Consider the following 19,891-nt stretch of genomic DNA (forward strand, 5'->3'; position numbering starts at 1 on the left):
TGGTTGAGGTGAGCACCAAGGCACAGTGATAGGATGTCTGAGGATTCTGTTTATTCTTACCCTAAAAGCGCTGACAGTCTCTAAACCCAGTCCTAATTGTGTGGGAACCTCTCTTCTGTGCAATCAAATTCAAGCTGGTGCCTCATGCACATGAATGCCACTTGGTAGGAAGGTAGCCCTGTGGGGAAGGTGTCCTATTTCCAAACCCAAACTGCAGCCCCGATGTTATTTCCTCACAGCTTCAAGTTGGCATGTGAGCCACTAAAAATCCTTCCCAGAAATGCCAGTCAAAACCCAAGAAGCTATTCACCCAAAGTACCAATTTTATAGTTCTGTGTGCGTCTATAATCTATTTACCAGCATTCCTATTTCAGTATGTGCCTGTTAATAAGATTAGTAATTAAAAAGCTTGATAGGAATTGGCAAGCATAACTCCTCCGCCTTTCCCTCCCCTCCGAGCCGGACTGGCGTGGAGTGTGAGGCACGGTTGGCAGAGTACCTGAGGGAGTGAAGGCAGGAGGCTCTGCTGCAACCTCTGCCTGCAAGAAAGCAATGGAGAAATCCAGACCCTTATGGGACAATCCCCTGCAGTTTGTTTTTGCCTGCATTTCCTATGCTGTGGGGCTGGGAAATGTGTGGAGGTTTCCATACTTGTGTCAGATGTACGGAGGAGGTGAGTGTGGTTTACATTTTCTTGCTTCCCTCGAGGAGTGGGGCAAGCTTGAAGTGCAAAAGTATGTTGTCCATGTTCATGCTCTGTCCACCTAGCAAGGTCCAGGGCAGAGAGGAGGTTTGGCTTTCTGTTGTTGTGCAATCTGTTTTATTGTGGCTTTATTTTATTTTTATTGTGGCTTTATTTTATTTTTATTGTGGCTTTATTTTATGTATTCTTTAGCATTAGGTTTGTACCTGACAGCTGCTGACAGCAATATAGTGGCATTGTTTCCTGTAAGTGCAATGAAACAGTGGAAAGGTCCATGTTTTCTAAAAATACTGAGGTAGAGTGAGAGATATAGATCCACATAGTATTCATTTATTATATTTTTGCCCCACTGAATCACTTTGAAGGTGTCAGAAACTGGTTCATCTTCTTGTACATTCACCTATGGGGACTCGGAAAATATTGAGAAAGGGAAATGATTATACTGATTTAACTTAAAGATCAGCTGTATTATTTCAAGTACTTGTCATTAATATCTTTTATACAAAGCCTTACTTTAAGAGATGATAACTTGACTGCAAATCTGCCTTGAAGTTGGCTGAAATGCCTTAATCAACAGGAGTTTCATAGCTAAAGCCTCCCAGGCACCTTTGGAAATAAGGAATAAATTGATTTGTCCTCCAAAAATAAATAAACCAACCAAAAAGACCTCAAAACCCTCTTTAAAAGTTTATCCTTCTCCTGGGTCCAAACTGAAGGAAGATATTTGTGGCATATATGAGCCACAGCTGTTCTTCCTTAGAAATGAAAAGTCAGGTAATTAGATTAATTAAAGACCATTATTAATAATCTCATCTAGTATACAGCTGCCATATTTTTGAAGAATCTTTAGAAACAGGCTCTCTATAAGACAATCAAGTTTTTTTACTACTTCATGCTTCATCTGTTGACATGGCTGGGGACCCGTCTCAATCTTGCATTAAGGGACGTGATGAGCATCTGCCTTATCTGCTTCTGGTCTCCTTCTGCCTTTTCTTCCTTTCAGGAAGAAACACTGAGATGTTAAACAGCTTTTTGCTTTTATGCTTCTTTGTTGGCTTGTAGCTTACTTCTGAATCCACTTGTGGTGGTAGCAGTTGGTTCGTGCTGCTGTTTGAAAAGCCATCTCAGGGCTGAGGCTGCATCAGAACTATCCTGTGGGATCAGGTCAGAAAAATCCAGATAATATGGTGGTGAAGTGTCAGTAGAAGATAGATGCTGCAGTGGCTGAAGCTTTCTTAGTTCAGATAGCAGAAATTATAGATGTGCTGTAATTTTGTGTGTATTCCTCTCCACATGCTTTAAGGGTAAAGACTTCGTATCTGAGCTCTAGCACAAAGCTTAAAGTGTGTTCCTGTACGCAGTCAAACTGCACGTGAATAGTTTGCTAGCAGCCCATCATGGCAAACATCCTGAAGGACAGCAAAACTCTGACTTTTGGGGGGCTTTTTGTCATTCTTTTAACCAGCCATCTATATTGTGGTGAAAATTCTCTGAAAGGTGAAAATTCTCTGCCATGTAACCAAAACTGGAACATTTGGTTAACCTGAATAGAAGCTTAAATAAGCTTCCCTGCTCATTGCAAGGGCTTTGGACTAGATGATCTTTAAAAGGTGACTTCCAACTCAAACTATTCTATGATACACCCAAGAATTTTCTAAAAGCATGTTTAATAAGAATGTTTTTCCATTATTTTTCATTATATTTTCCATTGTTTTTCTCTTCACCACATATTTATGTGAGGAAAGGCAGCTCTTTCTACTGTGAAATCAAAACTCCTGACAGGAGGTTTTGCTTTTCTTAATTGTTTTATCCACTGCCCTCTTAAAGAGGATTCTGTGGCTTTCCTGGGGTTCACAAAACCCACGCATACACAACATCGTTTCAGGAACTTAAAAGCTGGATATGTCAGGCTCTGGGATTAATTAGGGGGGTGCCAGCTTCTTTGGCATCTTCCTTGTAGTAAAGCAGGGAGCCAGTCCCTGTCCTGCCCAGCAGGGCAATAGGGCCCTTATCACATATGATGCTGAGTATTTGTAACCTGAGTATCTGCAGACTTTGTAACCTGTCTGTTCATCAGTAGTTTCCCTTCTTCTCCTCCTTCTCCTTGCTTTCCTGCTGGGTGCATGACCTGAGCAGAGCAGGGCGCATTCAAACCTCACAGGTGCAGTTCCTCTGTCCCTAAGCAGGCTGGGCCAGCCTCAAGCGCGGCTGGGCTGGGTCTGCAGCGGGGCTGGTACTCAGCAGCACTCAGCCCTCGGCGAGGAAGCCCCCGAGCACCAGGGAGGAGCCTGAGCAGGGCCAAGGGTGCCACTGGCCAAGCCCAGTGCCTAGAGCAGAGCCAGGGCACACTCCGCACCTTTTGCCAGGTACAGGGATCTGGCCTGGGGGCTGGTTTGTGCAGACAGCTGGCACCCGAGGGAGCAGCACACGGAGTCAATGAGCGGGGAGTTGAGTACAGCTGATTCCCAGCTGACAAGGAGCTGGTTTATCGGCTGCCCAGAGTTACTTGTGTGAGCTGTTTTGGTTCTTCTCTTTGGGAAGTGTAGCACTAGGAGCAAGATCTGCGTGCAAACAGGATGCAGAGCAAGGGGCAGGGGCTTGGCACTGGCACCCCCAGCTGCGGGGGGAAAACTGGGGTGAAGAACAAACCTGAAGGCATTTCTCCTCCTTGCCAGTTGGCACAGTCAATGCCAAACATGTGGCAGCGCTGCTGGGAGGGTGGAAAAGCTTTGCAAGGCCTAGTGCTGATTCCCCTGTGGTAGATGGCAGAGCTGCCTCAGTGGCTGCTGGGGCAGCTCACACCCCACCGGCACAGAGCGGCTGCGGGAGCTCTTAAACCTCCGACGGCTCCCTTGCGGCAGAGGAAGTTATCTAACAGACTAACAAAGGGGTTGTTAATAACAAGGGAGCTGGGAGGTGGGAAATTAATTCCCAGAATAAACCGGATTATTGCTCTGTGTTTATTTCCAGGTCTTTGCCTCAGTCGCTGCATGGAGTTCATTCCTCCACAGCGCTGCACAGAGCCCATTGCAAGGAATGTTAATGCCACAGATTAAATCCTAAATAAGAGATATTTACGTAAATATTTTGGCTTACTGTAAAAAGGGAAGCAGGGAAGCCTTCACAAAAATCCAGCTTTTGACTCAGTCAGCAGCTCTTTCTGAAGTGAGCCCCAGGTCGAATACAAGGATTTTATTTTTTTCTGGCAGAAATTTAAGCCAAAGTACATCCTGATTGCCAGACAAGAAGGTCCTTTTCCTTTCCTCGCTGTCAACCTTCTCACTCCTGCTGTTCCTCTTCCACAGGAGCATCTCTGTAGCTCTCCATGCGCAGGGAAGCAGGGATGAGCAGCCCCATGCAGGAGACTCAATGCCTGTGTCCCAGGGTCTGCTCCCAGGCTGGGAGGAGAGGCCCTGGGGGAAAAGCCTTCATTCATTTGCTGGTGCTTGTGGGCTCAGGATAGGAATTTGGGAGCTTTTTAGTTTGTTTTTTTGGTTGTTTGGTTTTTAATTTTTAAGCAAGGCCAGTCTTCAATATGTAACTCAAAACTCTCTGCTTGACACAGACGTTGCTGTTACCTTTTCTTTGAGCACTTTGGCTGTGCAGCAGAACACCCCACACTGAAGTAAATCTTTCCCTTGTCCTCTTTGTCTCATTATGGGTTACAAGGTTTGGCAGGTGGCTGGTTACCCTTTAACAGCCCCAGCCCCCAGCATTGCTCAAACCGCCTGGATGCATCTGTGCAGCGCTGCCACACAGCAGGGCCGACCAACACAGTTTAACAGCAGAAACCCCAGCCCTGCCAAGTCCCTGCGGAAAATTCCCTGCTCCCAGGCAGCCAGTGCCCACCAGCCTCTGGGACTCTGCCTGAAACCTCTGTCAGATGTCCTTCAGGATTGGGGCCTGTTCTCAGTACTCCAGGTACCTGGACAGGACCAGGACCCAGAGCCAGCCAGCCTCTGAGGCACTGAACAAAAATAGGGCAAAGTGGTGTTTATCTTGCTGCTGATCTGCTGAAAGCTGACTGCTGGGTTTGTTCTCCCAGGTGGCTTTTTGATCCCATACCTCATCATGCTGATTGCCGAGGGGATGCCGCTGCTGTACTTGGAGCTGGCCGTCGGGCAGCGCATGCGGCAGGGCAGCATCGGCGCCTGGAAAATTATAAGTCCCTACCTCTGTGGTGTTGGTATGTTCTCAGTTTCCATCTTTATTTTCCAGCATGCAGGGAACGTGGGTGATCTTAGATTGGAGAGCTTTGTCTTTCAGAAAAAACCCAGGTGGGAGCTCAGGTTTTACTGGGTCTCACGAGGCTGAGCAAAGTCAGACACCTCATGGCATGCATTTATCTTGTCCTTCGTTGGGCACTGGGGCCAGACCCCAGCTTGCTGTGTTGGGTCTGGATTCAGAGGTGTGAGTCCCCTTGCCCTCAGGCGGACTGCCAAAATCATGTTGTGGAGGCCAGTGCTAAACCCAGCCCTTGAGGCTGCCTATACTGGGCTTTGACCCCAAGAGCACCTTCCCAATAAGCTCAACATGAGTGATAAAATGGTGCCTTAATTTCCTACTGTTCCAGTCTACCATTTACCAATGTCTACTCTTAGCTACATTTGTATATTATTCAATTACCCTGAAAACCCAAGCTATCATCAATTTGCATAAGCATACTTTTTCTTTTAATGACACATTGAATATTCATTCCCCATGGCCTAGAGTATCAAATCCAGGTCAGGATAGTCATGGTTGGGGGAGGAGGCAGTGACTACAGTGACAGGGACGTGCCCTGTGCACATGGTTGTGCAGGGACAAAGCCTCTCCTGTGTCAGCCATGGCAGTGCTGCTCCCGCATCCCACAGATGTTGTGGAGCCTTGGGCATTCTGGGTTTTTTTGCTGATCAAGTGTCTCCCTCCATACCCACAGGAGTTGCCAGTGTTGTCGTCTCCTTCTTCCTCTCCATGTACTACAATGTGATAAATGCTTGGGCCTTCTGGTACCTCTTCCCCTCTTTCCAGGTGTGTGAGCCCCCAACAGCCCTGCTTGGCCCCTCTGTGGCTGCAGAGGGTGACAGTGGCTTTTCCTTGGTGCTGGATGTTGCACAGCACCATTGTCAGCTGGGAATGGGGAGGTGGAGGGATGTCAAAAACTTCAGAAACCCCAGGGCTTTGCTGCAGGGAGAAGTGAGGCAGTGATGTCCTCCTCCATGGTCCTCCCAGAGACATTGGCTGCTGTCTTCTCCTTGCCATGGAATTCAGGTCAAGGCCAGGCTTGTGACACCTTGGTCACATGCCTTGGTGCCAGGGTGCCCTGCATCCTGGGATGGGCCTGTCTGATGTCAGGGGAGAGGTTTGGTCCCACAGTAGAGGCTTGGAGAGTGTCACCTCCAGGGGAGAGGGTTAAAGAGGCTCAGTCCTTGGAGAGAGAATCAGTCTGGTCATCCCCAAGGAAGAGGGACAGAGCTGATCTGTCCTTGGGTAGGGGAGTTCAGAAAGGGTCATTTTCAGGGGAGAGGATCAGAAAGCATCAGTCCTTGGGGTGAGGGTCATTGCCAAGGGAGATTGTCAAAAGACATCATCCCCAGGGGAGAGGGTCATCCCCAGCCCCTGCAGTGCCCTGCAGAGAGAAGCAAGCCTGGGCAGAAAGCTGTCCTTGCCATCATCCTCCTCCCTGTTCCCCACTGGCATCTTGGCTCTCCATGCCATGCCCTCACTCATGGCCCTTCCTGCCAGGACCCCCTGCCATGGGCCACCTGCCCCCTCAACAGCAACCGCACAGGCTACGAGGAGGAATGTGAGAAGACTTCGTCCACGCAGTACTTCTGGTACCGGCAGACGCTGAACATCTCCCCGTCGCTGGAGGCCAGCGGCAGCGTGCAGTGGGAGCAGGCGCTGTGCCTGACGCTGGCCTGGCTCGTGGTTTACCTCTGCATCCTCCGCGGCACCGCCTCCACCGGCAAGGTGAGAGCGGGCACAGCCCTGCCGAGCCCCGGCGGGACGTGGGGAGTGCTGGCAGGCAGTGGGGAATGGCTGCTGCTCCTTGGGGTCAGGTATCCCTCCGCAGCACCGAGCTCTGCTGCCCTGTCAAGGTGCAACTGAAGCAGGATCAATCAAAACGCTGACACTGAAAAAATAACCCAGAGAAGTCCTTTGAGAACAGCCAGCTCTCTCTCATGGCCAGTTGTCAGGCTGCTGGCCATGAGGAAAGCTGTCTGCCCCAGCCGAGCTGTGTCAGGAGACGTCTATTCCTTGGTCTTTGCGAGAAAAACAAGACATCTACTGGGCATTTTTTGCTTGCTTTTTATTCACAGCAGGAGTTATGAGGAATTGGGGAGAAAAACCCCAATGTCCTGGCTGAGCCTGCACTAAGCAGCAAGCTGAGGGCTGTAATCCCCAAATCGTCTTAGCCAAATACAGAAAGCCAAGAGACGGTAAACTAGGAATAACCTCTTAAACTTGCTGCAACTGATTACATTAAATTTTGATTCAATTTGATTAAATTTAAGTTTGATTTTGACCTTTTATGAGCTCTGCTTGCCTTCCTTATAGAGCAAACATGATGATGATGATGATGATGATGGTGATGTGATGATCACCTTTGCCTAATGAGTTTTTGATAGATGGTTATGAACTGGTGTTATGCTACCAAATGATGTAGATCTGAGTTTGCAAATGCTGCAAATATTTTAGATTTTTGTTTGATTTCTAGTCTAAGAGAAGACACTTGGAATAGTAGCACAGGTCTTCAGGATTATTAAAAACTTGTTTCCCTAAAATGTAAATCTAAAGTTAGATTTGTCTGATAAAATTTCTTTAAAGATTAATACATGATAACAAACACATTAATGAAATTATTTATGTGAAGTGAGACTGACATAGCAGATTAGCTTTGTCTTACATATTCTTTAGACCAAGGTCTTTACCCTCTTTCCCCAGGTGGTCTATGTGACAGCGTCTTTGCCATACTGTGTTCTCATCATATACCTCATCAGAGGATTAACACTTCATGGAGCTGTGAATGGGCTTGTCTACATGTTCACACCAAAGGTACAAAAAAACTGTATTGAATTCTTCAGGAAACGTTATCGGTTACTGGGCACGTAACTTTTTTAAAGGTCTTGGTCCTTCTTTTTTTTAATACTGAATTTTTGCTGCAGTAACATAGGTCTGGCAGCTGGGAACCTCAGCTGGGAATGGCTGGAGGCTGCCATGGTGCCCATAAGCTGCTTGCTTTTTCCTGCAGAAAAAGACCTTCCCGTTAGCACAACCTACTGCTTCCAGTCAGAGCAGTAACCCTGCCCAAAACCATCCCTGATCCATAATGAGTGCACAAAGAGCCCCATCCCTGCAGGCTGGAAGGGGCAGTGCTGGGCACTTGGTGGAACTTCATGGTCTTGCTCTCTCATCTGCCTTTGCAGCTGGAGCAGCTGTCGAACCCCAAGACCTGGATCAGCGCTGCCACGCAGATTTTCTTCTCACTGGGCCTTGGCTTCGGCAGCCTCATCGCCTTTGCCAGCTACAACGAGCCCAGCAACAACTGCCAGAGACACGCCATCATTGTGTCCCTCATCAACAGCACCACCTCCATATTCGCCAGCATCGTCACCTTCTCCATCTACGGCTTCAAGGCCACCTTTAACTACGAGAGCTGTATCAACAAGTAAGAGCCCTCTGTTGTGCTGGTTTCCACTGCACGCTGTTCTGGAGCAGCTGAGGGGGGAGGTAAATAAATAACAGCACACAGCTCTGCCAGCACTGCCCCAAGACCAGAGCTGATGCTGCCCTAATAAAGCTAAAGGAGCTGTTCAAAGCAATGAAGCTTGAGATGAAAGGTCAGAGCGCTTTGCCTTTTGACACCTGGGTGCTGCTTCCAGGCACAGGCCTGGTCAAGAGGGTGAGTTTGCCTGGGCAAGTCACAGAGGCACTTTCCCCTGTGTTCTTGTCCTGGCCCGTGCTGCAGGGAGTGTGGGGGAGTTGATTAATAAATGCAGTGATGCTCAGATCCCCTTTTTTAAGGTTAAGCCCTTAAGTTCCGCGAGTTCATCCTCCTAGGCTGTGATGATCTGCAAGTGCCCAGCAGCCTGCAGGATTGTGTCCTGTAGCTGCAAGCTTGCGTGCAGTCCCTGGCACAGGGCCCATGTCAGTTACACATTTACTCATATTTTTAGAGCTTTCAATCCATCTGTTGATCAGAGAGGAAACCAAGCTGCTAGTCCTTGCTTGTTGACAGAAGACTTTAAAGTTGGTGGGGTGTGGACGTGAGACCGCAGGGCAAAGGGGAAGAGACACCAGGCAGCACTGGCCAGCTCCCAAGATACCTGCCTGGGAACAGCAGTGTGGGCACAGGAGCTGCTCCCTCCAAGGCACAAATGAGCGCAAGGTTGCCAGCGTCCTGACACTGTGCTGGAAATGGTGCTCTCACCCAGGGACACTGAAGCTCTGGGACCAGCAAAGCATTCTCCCGGGGCTGATGGAGAAAAGGGATGAGGAGCCCTGGGCCTGAAAGACATTAAATTCCTATAATCCTTCCCAGGGTGATCCTGCTGCTGCTGAATGCTTTTGACCTGGAGGAAGGCTCTTTAACAGCAGACAACCTCAGTGAGATGAAAGATTACCTCATGGCCACCTACCCACAGGAATATGCCCAATTAGCACCACAGATTAAAAACTGCAGCTTGGAAGCTGAGCTAGACACGGTGAGTTGCCACTTTGTGGTGTCTCCTTTGCTCCCATTGAGCCCAGGAGCTGCCTGGCCAGGGCTGGGGATCATTTCTACACCTCAGGATGGGGCAGAGGCTCGCTTGGGTCATTAGCACCCAGTGTCCATGCAGTTGGGATAAACCAGTGAAGACCTCACCTGCCTTTGCTGTGCAAAGCCACACCTCAGGTGTACATTGTCACGGCACAGAGTCACTCTCTTTTGTCTTATGTCCTTTATGGAGCTGAGGAGCTGCCTGTAACTCAGTTTTCTCCCCTTGTCTCCGTCAGGCTGTCCAGGGGACGGGACTGGCATTTATAGTCTATTCAGAAGCAATCAAAAACATGGAGGTGCCCCAGCTGTACTCTGTGCTCTACTTCTTCATGCTGCTGATGTTGGGCATTGGCAGCATGCTGGGGAACACGGCTGCCATCCTCACGCCACTGAGCGACAGCAGGGTCATCGCCTCCCGCTTCCCCAAGGAGGTGATCTCGGGTAAGCACCTGCCAGGCTGCTCACAGGCCACACAGGGAGCACCTCTGTGTGTGTGTGTGTGTGTGTGTGTGTGTGTGTGTGTGTGTGTGTGCACAAGCTGTGGTGTCCACTGCCATTGAGTGAAGTGCCATTCCACTCTCTGACTTCGGGTGGAGCAGGGAATTGCAAATATGCTGCTGGAAGGGTTTGCCTGCCCTTGTGAAATCCTGCCCATCCTGTGCAGGCCTTTCCCTTGGGAGCTCCCAAAGCAACAGGGCAGTCATGGCTGTGTATTTCCAGGCTTCCCGACACACCCCAGCTCCTTCAGACTCGTGTCTCCTGACTGGTGAAGCTCAAAAGGAGGGTACAAATGGCAGCATAGTCGCAGCAAAGCTGTTCAGTCACATCACCAGTATCCCAACTATGAACTACCTCAGCCATTGGTCAAAAGAAATATGTGCTCCTGTCTGGGCATGGAAATCAGTTTTAAAAAACTTGTTTTAGCTGGATGCCCAGCAGCAACAGCAGATGCTGCATGCACGTGTGACAAGGCTGTAGCTAAGACTTGGTTGTCTTGGCCATGTCTGGGGTGATGTGCTGTGACTGTGCAGGTCTAAGGAGCAGCAGTTTAATGACAGTCACACATGCAAAAGGGCAGGTCTTTTCCACAGGGGAAAAGCAAATCCTTCTCCTCAGAGAGCTGCTCAGCAGAAATCCTACCAGCTTGTTATTCACAAGAAGTGTGACATTTTCCTTACACAAACTTCCAGGTGTAATGACAGGATCCCTGTTTTTATCCACACAGGCGTTGTGTGTTTCATGAATTGTATAATTGGCCTGATCTTCACCACGGAGGCTGGAAATTACTGGTTTGACATCTTCAACGACTACGCAGCCACCCTCTCACTGCTGCTCATCGTGCTGGTGGAAACCATCGCTGTGTGTTACATCTATGGCATAAGGAGGTAAAGCTGGAGCCCTGCTTCCTTCATAGTCTGACAGCTGGGGGAGCAGCCACGGGCCAGGAATCAAAATACTGCCTCAGGATAAATATTTCTCCTGTGCTATAGGATCAGCAAGAGGATGCAGGTCTCCCCTGCCCTGCAGACTCCTTCTGGGGCCTTGGCTCAGAGCTGTGAGGGGCTAGGCTGGGCTGACACTGTCTCTGCTGGCAGGGCAGTACTAAGGAGCTGTACACACAGCTCCCTGCTCTTGTCTTCGGTCTCAGGAGCAACTTCTGCCAAAATTCTGCTCCTCCCATGACAGGAATTCAGCACGAGCACAAGAGTGCCAGTAAGTCTGGTTTCAAAGGTGGTCACCTCGCACATTGTTTGTCTCCCAAGTCAATCCTTGTGGGTAAAAGGAAGCTCTAGAATCAGGAGAAGTTTTGAACAGCAGAGGCATTTGAAAATAGCTGAAAGGAAAGGCTTCAGCATTTGCTTTGTTAGTCTGCCAGCACAGAGGGTGTCCAGGCACATATGTGGGTATTTCCTCCCTGATGAGTTCAAAGCCTTTGAGTCAGATCCAGGTCTCCTGAGAGATTTTAGGTACCATTCCCAGTGTCAGTACTTCCCCAAAGACAGTCAGGTAACAGCACTGAGAACACTCAGCTACACAAACCCAGCTGTTTTCTCCACAGTGCTACAGCATCATTCCTTCTCTCTGTCAGCTGACACCAGGAAGAGCCCAAGCTTATGCTTCAGGCAGAACTTTCTTGCTGTACTATTTCTAGCTACTTTCTGCAACTTGGGATTCTCTTGGAAGCCTCACTGTCTTTGTTGATTTCCCCCTCACTGTGGTTCTGGTGAGCCAGCTTTTCAGACAATAATTCTCTGCTTATTTGTGATCAACTGTACTCCCCTTTCTCATCTGACATCCTCAATTCTGTAGGTGGCTTTTGAAGTAACTCAGAACAAGGTATTCATCAAGTATTTGTAGCCAGTCTCAAAAATATGTGTTTGGTTTCCTTCACAAAAATTTTTGGTTTTCTTTTGAACAGATTTGAGAAAGATCTTTACACCATGATTGGACACAAGCCAAACTGGTATTGGAAAATTATGTGGGCTTTTGTTAGTCCACTGCTTATTATAAGCCTATTTATTTTTTACCTCACTGACTACATCCTCACAGGAACATTGCAATACCAAGCATGGGATGCCACACAGGTAAATTTTGGATCTGGGCTTTTTTTCCGTTTGAAACCTTCCTTAGTTCCTGCACGGATACAAGCTTCTAACTACACTCTTCCACAAAATGGCATTCTGAAAGCGAATAGCTGGAGTCATGGCCATTCCTTAATTTTGTGGAAAGGAAAACCAGGGAAAACTTGACTTAGTGATGATGCAATGATTCTGTAAAATCAACTAATTTCCCTCTATGATTCTTAATCAACCCTTCATAGAATTAAATTTAATTCATGTTGAAGACCCAAATATCATCTTTAAAAATACACTTAAACCCCCCCTACTTTTAAAGTGTATTTACTTTGAACAAAATTTGTGGTACTTTAAGACACCTGAGCTTTCCTGAAGTACTATAGTTATTATAGTTTTCATAATTTCCATATACATTTTTCTTCATGGCCCGGACACTTCCTTAAGAATACCGGACTGTGCATTTGCCACAGAGCAATTACTAATGGATAAGTAATCACTGGTTTCATAACATTTTGTGGAAATGTTTCCATCATGCAGGAACAAAGCACATAATTGTTTTCATGTCATGGCCAATTTAGGACTCACGGCAGGCTTGGCCTGTTGACTGGGTGTCAGCATGAACCCACAAGCTCCAGGAGAGGAAGAGAGCCCTGACAGAGGTCAGGGCCCAGCCACCTCATTAAGAAACACAAATCAAGCCAAAATCTGCTCTTTACCAAAGCTTGCAGAAGTTTCCCCCAATCCTGTTGTCAGCAGCTCTGTTCTTGTCAGTTTTCAGTGCATGTGGTTGGACAGAGAACACCGAGGGCAGCTGTGGGCTGCCACAGACTGAAAATGCTTCTCAGAGGTCCTGCTTAGATCCATAGACACAGATCTGCTCCTGGCCCGACTCTGGGACAGATCCCACAGATCCAACTCTGCTTTTCTCCCTTGCAGGGCCAGCTGGTGACCAAGGATTACCCAGGCTATGCCCTGGCAGTGATCGGGCTGCTGGTAGCATCATCCACCATGTGCATCCCCCTGGGAGCACTAGTGACTTTTGTAAGGAAGAGACTGAAGAGGGAACGAGTCTCAACTGTTGCATGAAAGCTGACAGCTGGATTTGGGAAGACCTTACCCCCGTCACCAGTGACTGGGCACTTCTGGAACACAGCAGCAACCATTATTTTTAGCAGCTACTTATAGAGTTGAGAATGGTGGGTGCTATATTGACCAAAAAGTGCTCTTGGGAGATTCCACAATGGTTTGGGGGAAAAAAGCTCTTCTGTAACAAGTTGAAGCTTTAAAGTGGCCTCTGTAAGAGGTGAGAAGGAGAAGAGCAGCTCACAAAATGCCAGCTAGCACAAATTAACCAGCACATCAGCCCATTAAACGTTAGGTGATTCTTTTCCGCTGTTGTAGCACTGCCTGTGTGGAAACATGAACAACCAAGCATGTTCCTGCACCAATTTACCAACAAATGTCCCCAGACCATTCAAGACACTTAAGCATGCTCATTGTTTGAAATGACATCTGTATTTCATAAACAGGTGAAACTGTTGAAGCCTGGCAATGAGAATGTGACAACTGCTTTCCTACATGGGAATAATCAGCAGGATGGCACTGGGAGATAACTGTGGCCAATGTGGCTTCTTTCATACTTGTGTCCAGCAATGCAGTGAATATATATATTTATATTTGCATATATCTATATATATATGCACACATCTGTGTGAGTTGCACAAGTTCTCCCACCTCCAGAAGTAAGCTTTCAATTCCAGCATGCAACTGTGCGCTGTGCTGTACTTTGTATTTTCTAGGGATGTACTGTAAGTACACTGGAAGGTATCTGTGATAAAGCTGCTTTACGAGCCCCACCCAAACAACAGTATGCCATATAATAGCTTTGACAAAGTTTATATGCAGGTATTCTTTAATCATCAGATGTAACAATCCAGCAGTTCCATGGACCTGGCTAATTTCCCTGTGCAAATGTTTTATAAAGAAAGCAACATGTTTAAATTGCAAGCTTCATGTAATAGAAAACATTAAAATTGTATCTAGGAACTTTAGAAAAGGTTGCTCTGAAGAACAGTATTAGAGACACACTCACAGGACAGGGGTTCTTAATACAGCATCTTAACTATGGAACCATTAGAAGATGGCAAGTGCCTTAGAAAAGAGGGATTAATTAAAACACTGTGAAAGTACAACATGAGTCTCTCGTTCTGGGGCAAAAAGCAAGAGGAAATGTACAGCCCCCAGGGGTGGGCAAAATCTCGACAGTGACAAGCAAGATCTGTGTAGTCTGCAACAGCCCTGTCTCCCTCCCCAGGCTTTGCTAACAAAGGAAAGACACCTTTTCACATTTCTGTTTATTAAAAATGGATACCATAAACAAGACCTGTACAAAATAAACCTGAAATTGCCTAGAATATGGTAATTGCCCAGAATTGCCCAGAATATGATGAGAAGTTATCGTCTTGGGCCTCCTCTTCCTCTTCCACGACCTCGGCCTCTGCCACGGCCTCTTCCACGGCCTCTTCCAGCAACTTGGCAGGCAAAAGAAAAAGAGAAAATATAGTGAGACCGAGGAATACTTTCTTTTTGATTAAAACATTCTGTATGGAGCATAATCACCACGCTCCTACCCTGTGATAAGACATTACATTAGGTATTAAGTCTGTTAATGTTCAGTAAGTTTCAGGTAATATTGCATCTTTTGTGTTAGTTCTTCCAGTATACAACTTCCACAGACTACTGTCTGTTCTTGGATTCACTGCAGAAAACAAGGACATAAAATAGTTGGCTGCTCCCAAATGACTGGGTAATCTGACAGGAAACCAGGATTCATTCTTTTTCTATATATATATATAAAGTCTAGTTTTTTTAAGAGAGAAATGCGAATTTTGACATGCTGTGAGATTCCCAAACCCATCCTGTCTCAGGCACCATGTGGAAGGTCAGCGTTTTGAAAGGATCCCAGCATCCATCAGCTCCTACTGGTCTCAGTGACGACTCTACCAATTGCAGATGTGATTCTAAGGCAAAGATCTTGACTGTGTGCTCCCAGTTTTAATTACTGCTATTTAATTGTAAAGGGAAGACAGAATCATAGGACAGTGCAGGCCACAAGCAACTCCTGAATGTCATATGATCCATAAGGTCATAACATGCCTTTGCATCTCTGTCTCCCAAAGAAATGTGACCCACAAGGTTGCAAGGACACTCTGCAAACTTTTAGATTATTGGTTCATTTAAAATGTGCTTGTGAGCGCAGGGCTCACAAAGATACTGAAAACTCTGCAGCAGCGGGTGGCTCTCTAAGAGACACCCACTGGCACCCACATTCAAGGAGCAAGCTGTGACAATTATTCTGGGATGTAGGTTAGAAATTCAGAAGAGACAGAAGAAGCAGCGACACAGGACAAATTTAGCTTAAGCAAGGTGTCATTATAATGCTGGTAATACACTGACCCTGTAAAATCCATGGAAGCATCAACCCCAGCTGGAGGATGACAGCATCAGCGGGCAGCTGTGCTCACCAAGTGCCAGCACGCTTGGACTCAAGGCACGCATGGCACACACAGCCTAGTCAGTATCCTGCCCTTTCCTGACCACTTGCTAAGGACAGAATCAAGGGTTTTACACTGCTGAAGCCCAGGGGCATTTATGGATTACAGCAAAGCAAAGCACAGCTTTGGTCAGAGAGCACTTCCATGAACTGGGGATGCAGGGAGCATCAAGTGGAGGTAACTGGAGCTATCAGGGCTGCTTCCCAAGTAGGGATGCTCCCATTCACACCATGACGTGAGGTTCAGGAAAAAAGCAATCTAACCACGCTCATTTCTCTGTGTGATCAGACTGTTTTAATGAACTTGAGAGGAGCGAAGCCCCTCTGGGAGCTTTATCCTTATTCCCCACCAAGGCAGCAGCTGCAGCGCTCACACTCAGTGCTGCACAGCTGAGGTTCTGCACCAATGCAGAACACCCTGCACGCCCACATACTTCAACACTAATTACAGGAGAAATGGTACAACATGAATCTAGAGCACAATTAGCTTTCATTTACAGCTCACTGTTTTTAAAACACACAGATTAACTGGTGGGCAAAATATATACTGCTGCTGATTTCCTAGGGTCTACTGGAGACTCATCTTCAATAGTGTGGATTACACATGAGTTACAGTCTATACTGTTAGGCTTCTAAGGAAAAGGATTTTTATTCAACAGCACTTTGAAAAAAAAGTTCCAGCAAGAGCAGAAGAGCTGAGACTGGAACACTACTGGGAGCCAAAGCTGGAGATGTGCTCAATGGAATACAGCCTTGATTCCCTCAGGTTCTCAAGTCTATCAAATCCATATGTACCATTTTTATCCCCCACCAAGTTTCAGGGAACCATTCAACACCATTTGAGATATGGTCCCGCACTTATTATCTGTGTGAAGCTCCCCATACAAACTGAGGAAACACAGGCACCTGGAGAAGAGGAAGTAAATCTCTTTGGGTACCAACTATAAGACTCAGACAGGTTAAGATTTACTGAAGCTGATAAACATTTACATTTTTAAAAACAGATGTATGAAAAGCCATAACACAACTTCATGTGAATGAAGCTCTGCAGATGCCAAGGAGGTGGGCAAGGCAGACTGAGCCAGTGCCGTGTCCAACCCTCAGGAATGGAGGAATTCAATACCAAATGCAGACACTGACAGACTCCAATCAGACACCTTCAGACACACAGTACTAAAATGCACACAAAGGCAGAACAACACTGACCAGGAAAGCACAAACTCACCTGCTTCCCTTTTCTTGGATTTGACTTTTGGTTCAACATCGACCAGCAAAGTATCCAGAGGCAAACTGTCAGGCAGAATGAAGTAGCGGATGTTGTTCCCTCGAATACTCAGGGTCTCCAGCTGTACGGGCTCTCTGTTCTTCAGAGTCATTTTCACCGCTTTCAGATGTGTGTTCATACTCACATCCACTCCTGAAACAACACAAGCCTCATTTCAGGTATAAGGTCTCTTGTTGCCTGTTTTTCAGTGCACACATGAAATGAGATTTATTCTGTTCATCAACATCTGCTTCTACCACTGATGAATTACTTCAGCCTGTCACAGAATGGAACATCTCTTGTCTCTCTTGAACTACCCAGTTACCATGACAGGCCTTTAGCTCCTCATGGTTAGAGATTTTTACCCAGGTCCTGGCAATAGCTGCTGTGTAAATGGTTAAAATAACTCCTCTGAACAACAAATAAACTACTGCATATTACAAAAGGATAATACTAATTTTTAGTCCTTTAAAAAGAAGTAAAACAACCCTTGGAGGAGAAAAAATAACCTGGGTAAATCCCTTTTTCTGTAAACCTTAGGAAAATCCAACCACAAAAGCAACATTTACCTTCTGATAAAATACATTCAACACCAGAGTGAATTCTCTATGGAAGTACAGAAAATACCCCACTGCAAGGAACAACCACTGTGGTTAAACTCTGAGAACAGCCAGGACACAGGAATTGTATGGAATCAGTACTGTGCACACTGTGCTGTGTTATGCACAATTCCAAACTGGAAAAAACACCTCAGCTGGATGCATGTACTGTGTAACAGCCATGAGAAGCAATTAAACAAACCCCAGAAGGTTTTACTTTGCATACCCAGAGCTTTAGGTGGGATCTGACCTCCAGCTATGAAGATCAAAATGACAGTGATTTTCTTTTTCTGTCCTCTCCCTCTGGATTTTACACAGCTCCACCTGACCCAGTCCCTTGGCTGGTGTGAGGGGCATTACACAAAACCTGCCCCTTCATCCCTGCTCCTGCCCTGGAGCTGGGAGGAAGAGGACATTGTGCAATGTTTTTGCAGATTCTTACCAGAAAATGAGAGAGGCTTTGCTCAACAATTAAGCCTGAAAGAGCAGCGAGGTCAGGAGCCCAGCAGTGTTTGCTTCTCATCTGCTGCGTTCAGCAGAGCGTGCTGCAATTGGGCACCAAGGTGGCTCCCTCAGCTCTTAATCAAAGCTGATGGACCTGGCTGCAAAATAATGCCAGTTTTGAACTCTGCCAAATCCCCACAGATTGCTGCTGGCCAAAAAAGCACCTCAACAATCCTCTGGAATAAAATTCAAACTTAACAAGAGTTGAATCTTTTTTTTTTTCCAAGAGTGCCTGGGCAGAAGAGCTTCTGAAAGCCACCTGGGGGCAAGTTTAGGAAGGGAGATGCAGCAGCTTCCTCAACTCAGCCCTGAGGGTTTGCCTCATTAAACACAACATGCCCCACCCACATCTTACCTGCTCTAAGTACAGCTCATGGGAACACTCAGAGCAACGTCCCTCACTGGGGTTATCAAAGCAGACAAAAGCTCGAACATGTTTTAATACCTGAGAAACACTTAATGAACCCTGCAGAATTCCCTGCAACTTTCAGCTCAGTGATATAAAGAAGCACCTGCTAATCAGGAATCCCCACAAACACAAGGACAGATCTCTGGCAGCAGTCGGGGAGCAGATTCTCTAGGCCAGGATTCCTCTTTGCCCTATATCCCACACCCAGCTCTGCCGTTCTCAAACCCGCCTCTCGCACAATCAAACATATGCAAATATGCATTTCCATCTAGACTTGCCTTAACAAAAAACGTGCTTAACAGAAGTAACTTTATTTTTTAGTCAACATGCAAAATTTAACCAATTTAAGACCACATCAGGTGGAAAAGGCTGCCCAGAGAAGCTGTGGATATCCCATCCCTGGCAGTGTTCCAGGCCAAGGTGGATGGGGCTTTGAGCAGCAACCTGGCCTACTGGAGGGCGTCCCTGGGCATGGCACAGGGTTAGAACTGGATCATCTTTAATGTCCCTTCCAACCCAAACCATTCTGTGACTCTGTGACCGTGCTACTAAAATGACAAGAGACTACCAAGCAAGGTTTGGAAGAGTTTGCTTCCTTCCTCCAAAGCCTGTCTGCAGGCAAAGCTGCAGCTGGGCACAGAGGCTCCCAGTGCCACAGCGAATTTACAGCTCGCAGCAGAACCTTAAAAACAAATCTCTGACCACGGATGGACTCACCCACTACTACACATCAAAGACAATCCGTGACCCACTGAAATTCCCAAGTACGTTCGTGGTTGCCTATGGAGAGCTGGCTGGTCACAGCTCCCCACTGTTCCCAGCAAGCCCCGACAATACCCAGACACTTCTGCAACACAAACACACCTCGCGCCTGCACACAAAGATACGAATTACAAAGCCCATCTCCTGCATTTCCCTGTGCCGGTCCCCGCAAGAGGGAGCACAGGACAAAAAACTCATTCAAGCCGCGACTGCCAATTGTTTGCCGAAAGGCAACCGGGAGTATTTTGCTGCATCCTCCCATCCTTCCGTACCTGTGATCGTTCCATGCACCTGCGTCCCATTCTTCAGCTCAATGGTCACAGTCTCATGGCTCAGCTTCATTAGAAACCTGGGAATTAAAAGCGCATTTAAAAAAGCCCCAGCCCGTTCACTTCCACGCAAAGCCGTACGTGTTGGACAGGCAGCACCCAGCAGTTCCGCATCCTGAGCTCCCTCGGACGGCGCTCACGGATTCTGCCGGGGATGTTCAGTGGCACACTCCACGTCCTGCCCAGACACAGGAGCTGGGACGCTTCAGTGACACACTGCCACATCCAGCATCTACTTCCAGGCCAAACAGCCATTATCGTATGAAGAAGGAACCATTTTAAAAATCGTTACAATCGCGGGAAGGCAACGCAACCCCGGCTCCGGGGGGTTCCCCTCCAAAAAGTGGGAGGGGGGTTTTCCTCAGCGACCCGCGCAGGCCCCGGCTCACAGCGGGGTCCCCGCCCGGCCCAGCCCATCCCGGGCCGCTCCCGCTCCCGCCCGCGGTGAG

General features: G+C 47.3%; 2 protein-coding genes across 2 annotated transcripts; one reads left to right on the forward strand and one right to left on the reverse strand.

Moving 5' to 3' along the window:
• The first annotated feature begins 537 nt into the window (after nt 1–537).
• Nucleotides 538–13,993, forward strand: SLC6A20 (solute carrier family 6 member 20). The gene is made up of 11 exons (XM_005423918.2): nt 538–673; nt 4,749–4,889; nt 5,622–5,713; nt 6,428–6,655; nt 7,631–7,741; nt 8,113–8,354; nt 9,228–9,390; nt 9,683–9,887; nt 10,672–10,831; nt 11,866–12,031; nt 12,959–13,993. The coding sequence occupies exons 1-11, from the start codon at nt 553–555 to the stop codon at nt 13,106–13,108; spliced, it is 1,779 nt and encodes a 592-aa protein (XP_005423975.2). The 5' UTR covers nt 538–552; the 3' UTR covers nt 13,109–13,993.
• Nucleotides 13,903–19,503, reverse strand: SNRPD1 (small nuclear ribonucleoprotein D1 polypeptide). The gene is made up of 3 exons (XM_005423917.2): nt 19,386–19,503; nt 16,801–16,992; nt 13,903–14,553 (listed from the first exon to the last, which is right to left on the reverse strand). Exons 1-3 carry the CDS (start codon nt 19,453–19,455, stop codon nt 14,477–14,479), a joined length of 339 nt encoding a protein of 112 aa, XP_005423974.1. The 5' UTR covers nt 19,456–19,503; the 3' UTR covers nt 13,903–14,476.
• Nucleotides 19,504–19,891: the final 388 nt, after the last annotated feature.

Source organism: Geospiza fortis, unplaced genomic scaffold (assembly GCF_000277835.1).
Source record: "Geospiza fortis unplaced genomic scaffold, GeoFor_1.0 scaffold346, whole genome shotgun sequence".
NCBI classification, from domain to species: Eukaryota; Metazoa; Chordata; class Aves; order Passeriformes; family Thraupidae; genus Geospiza; species Geospiza fortis.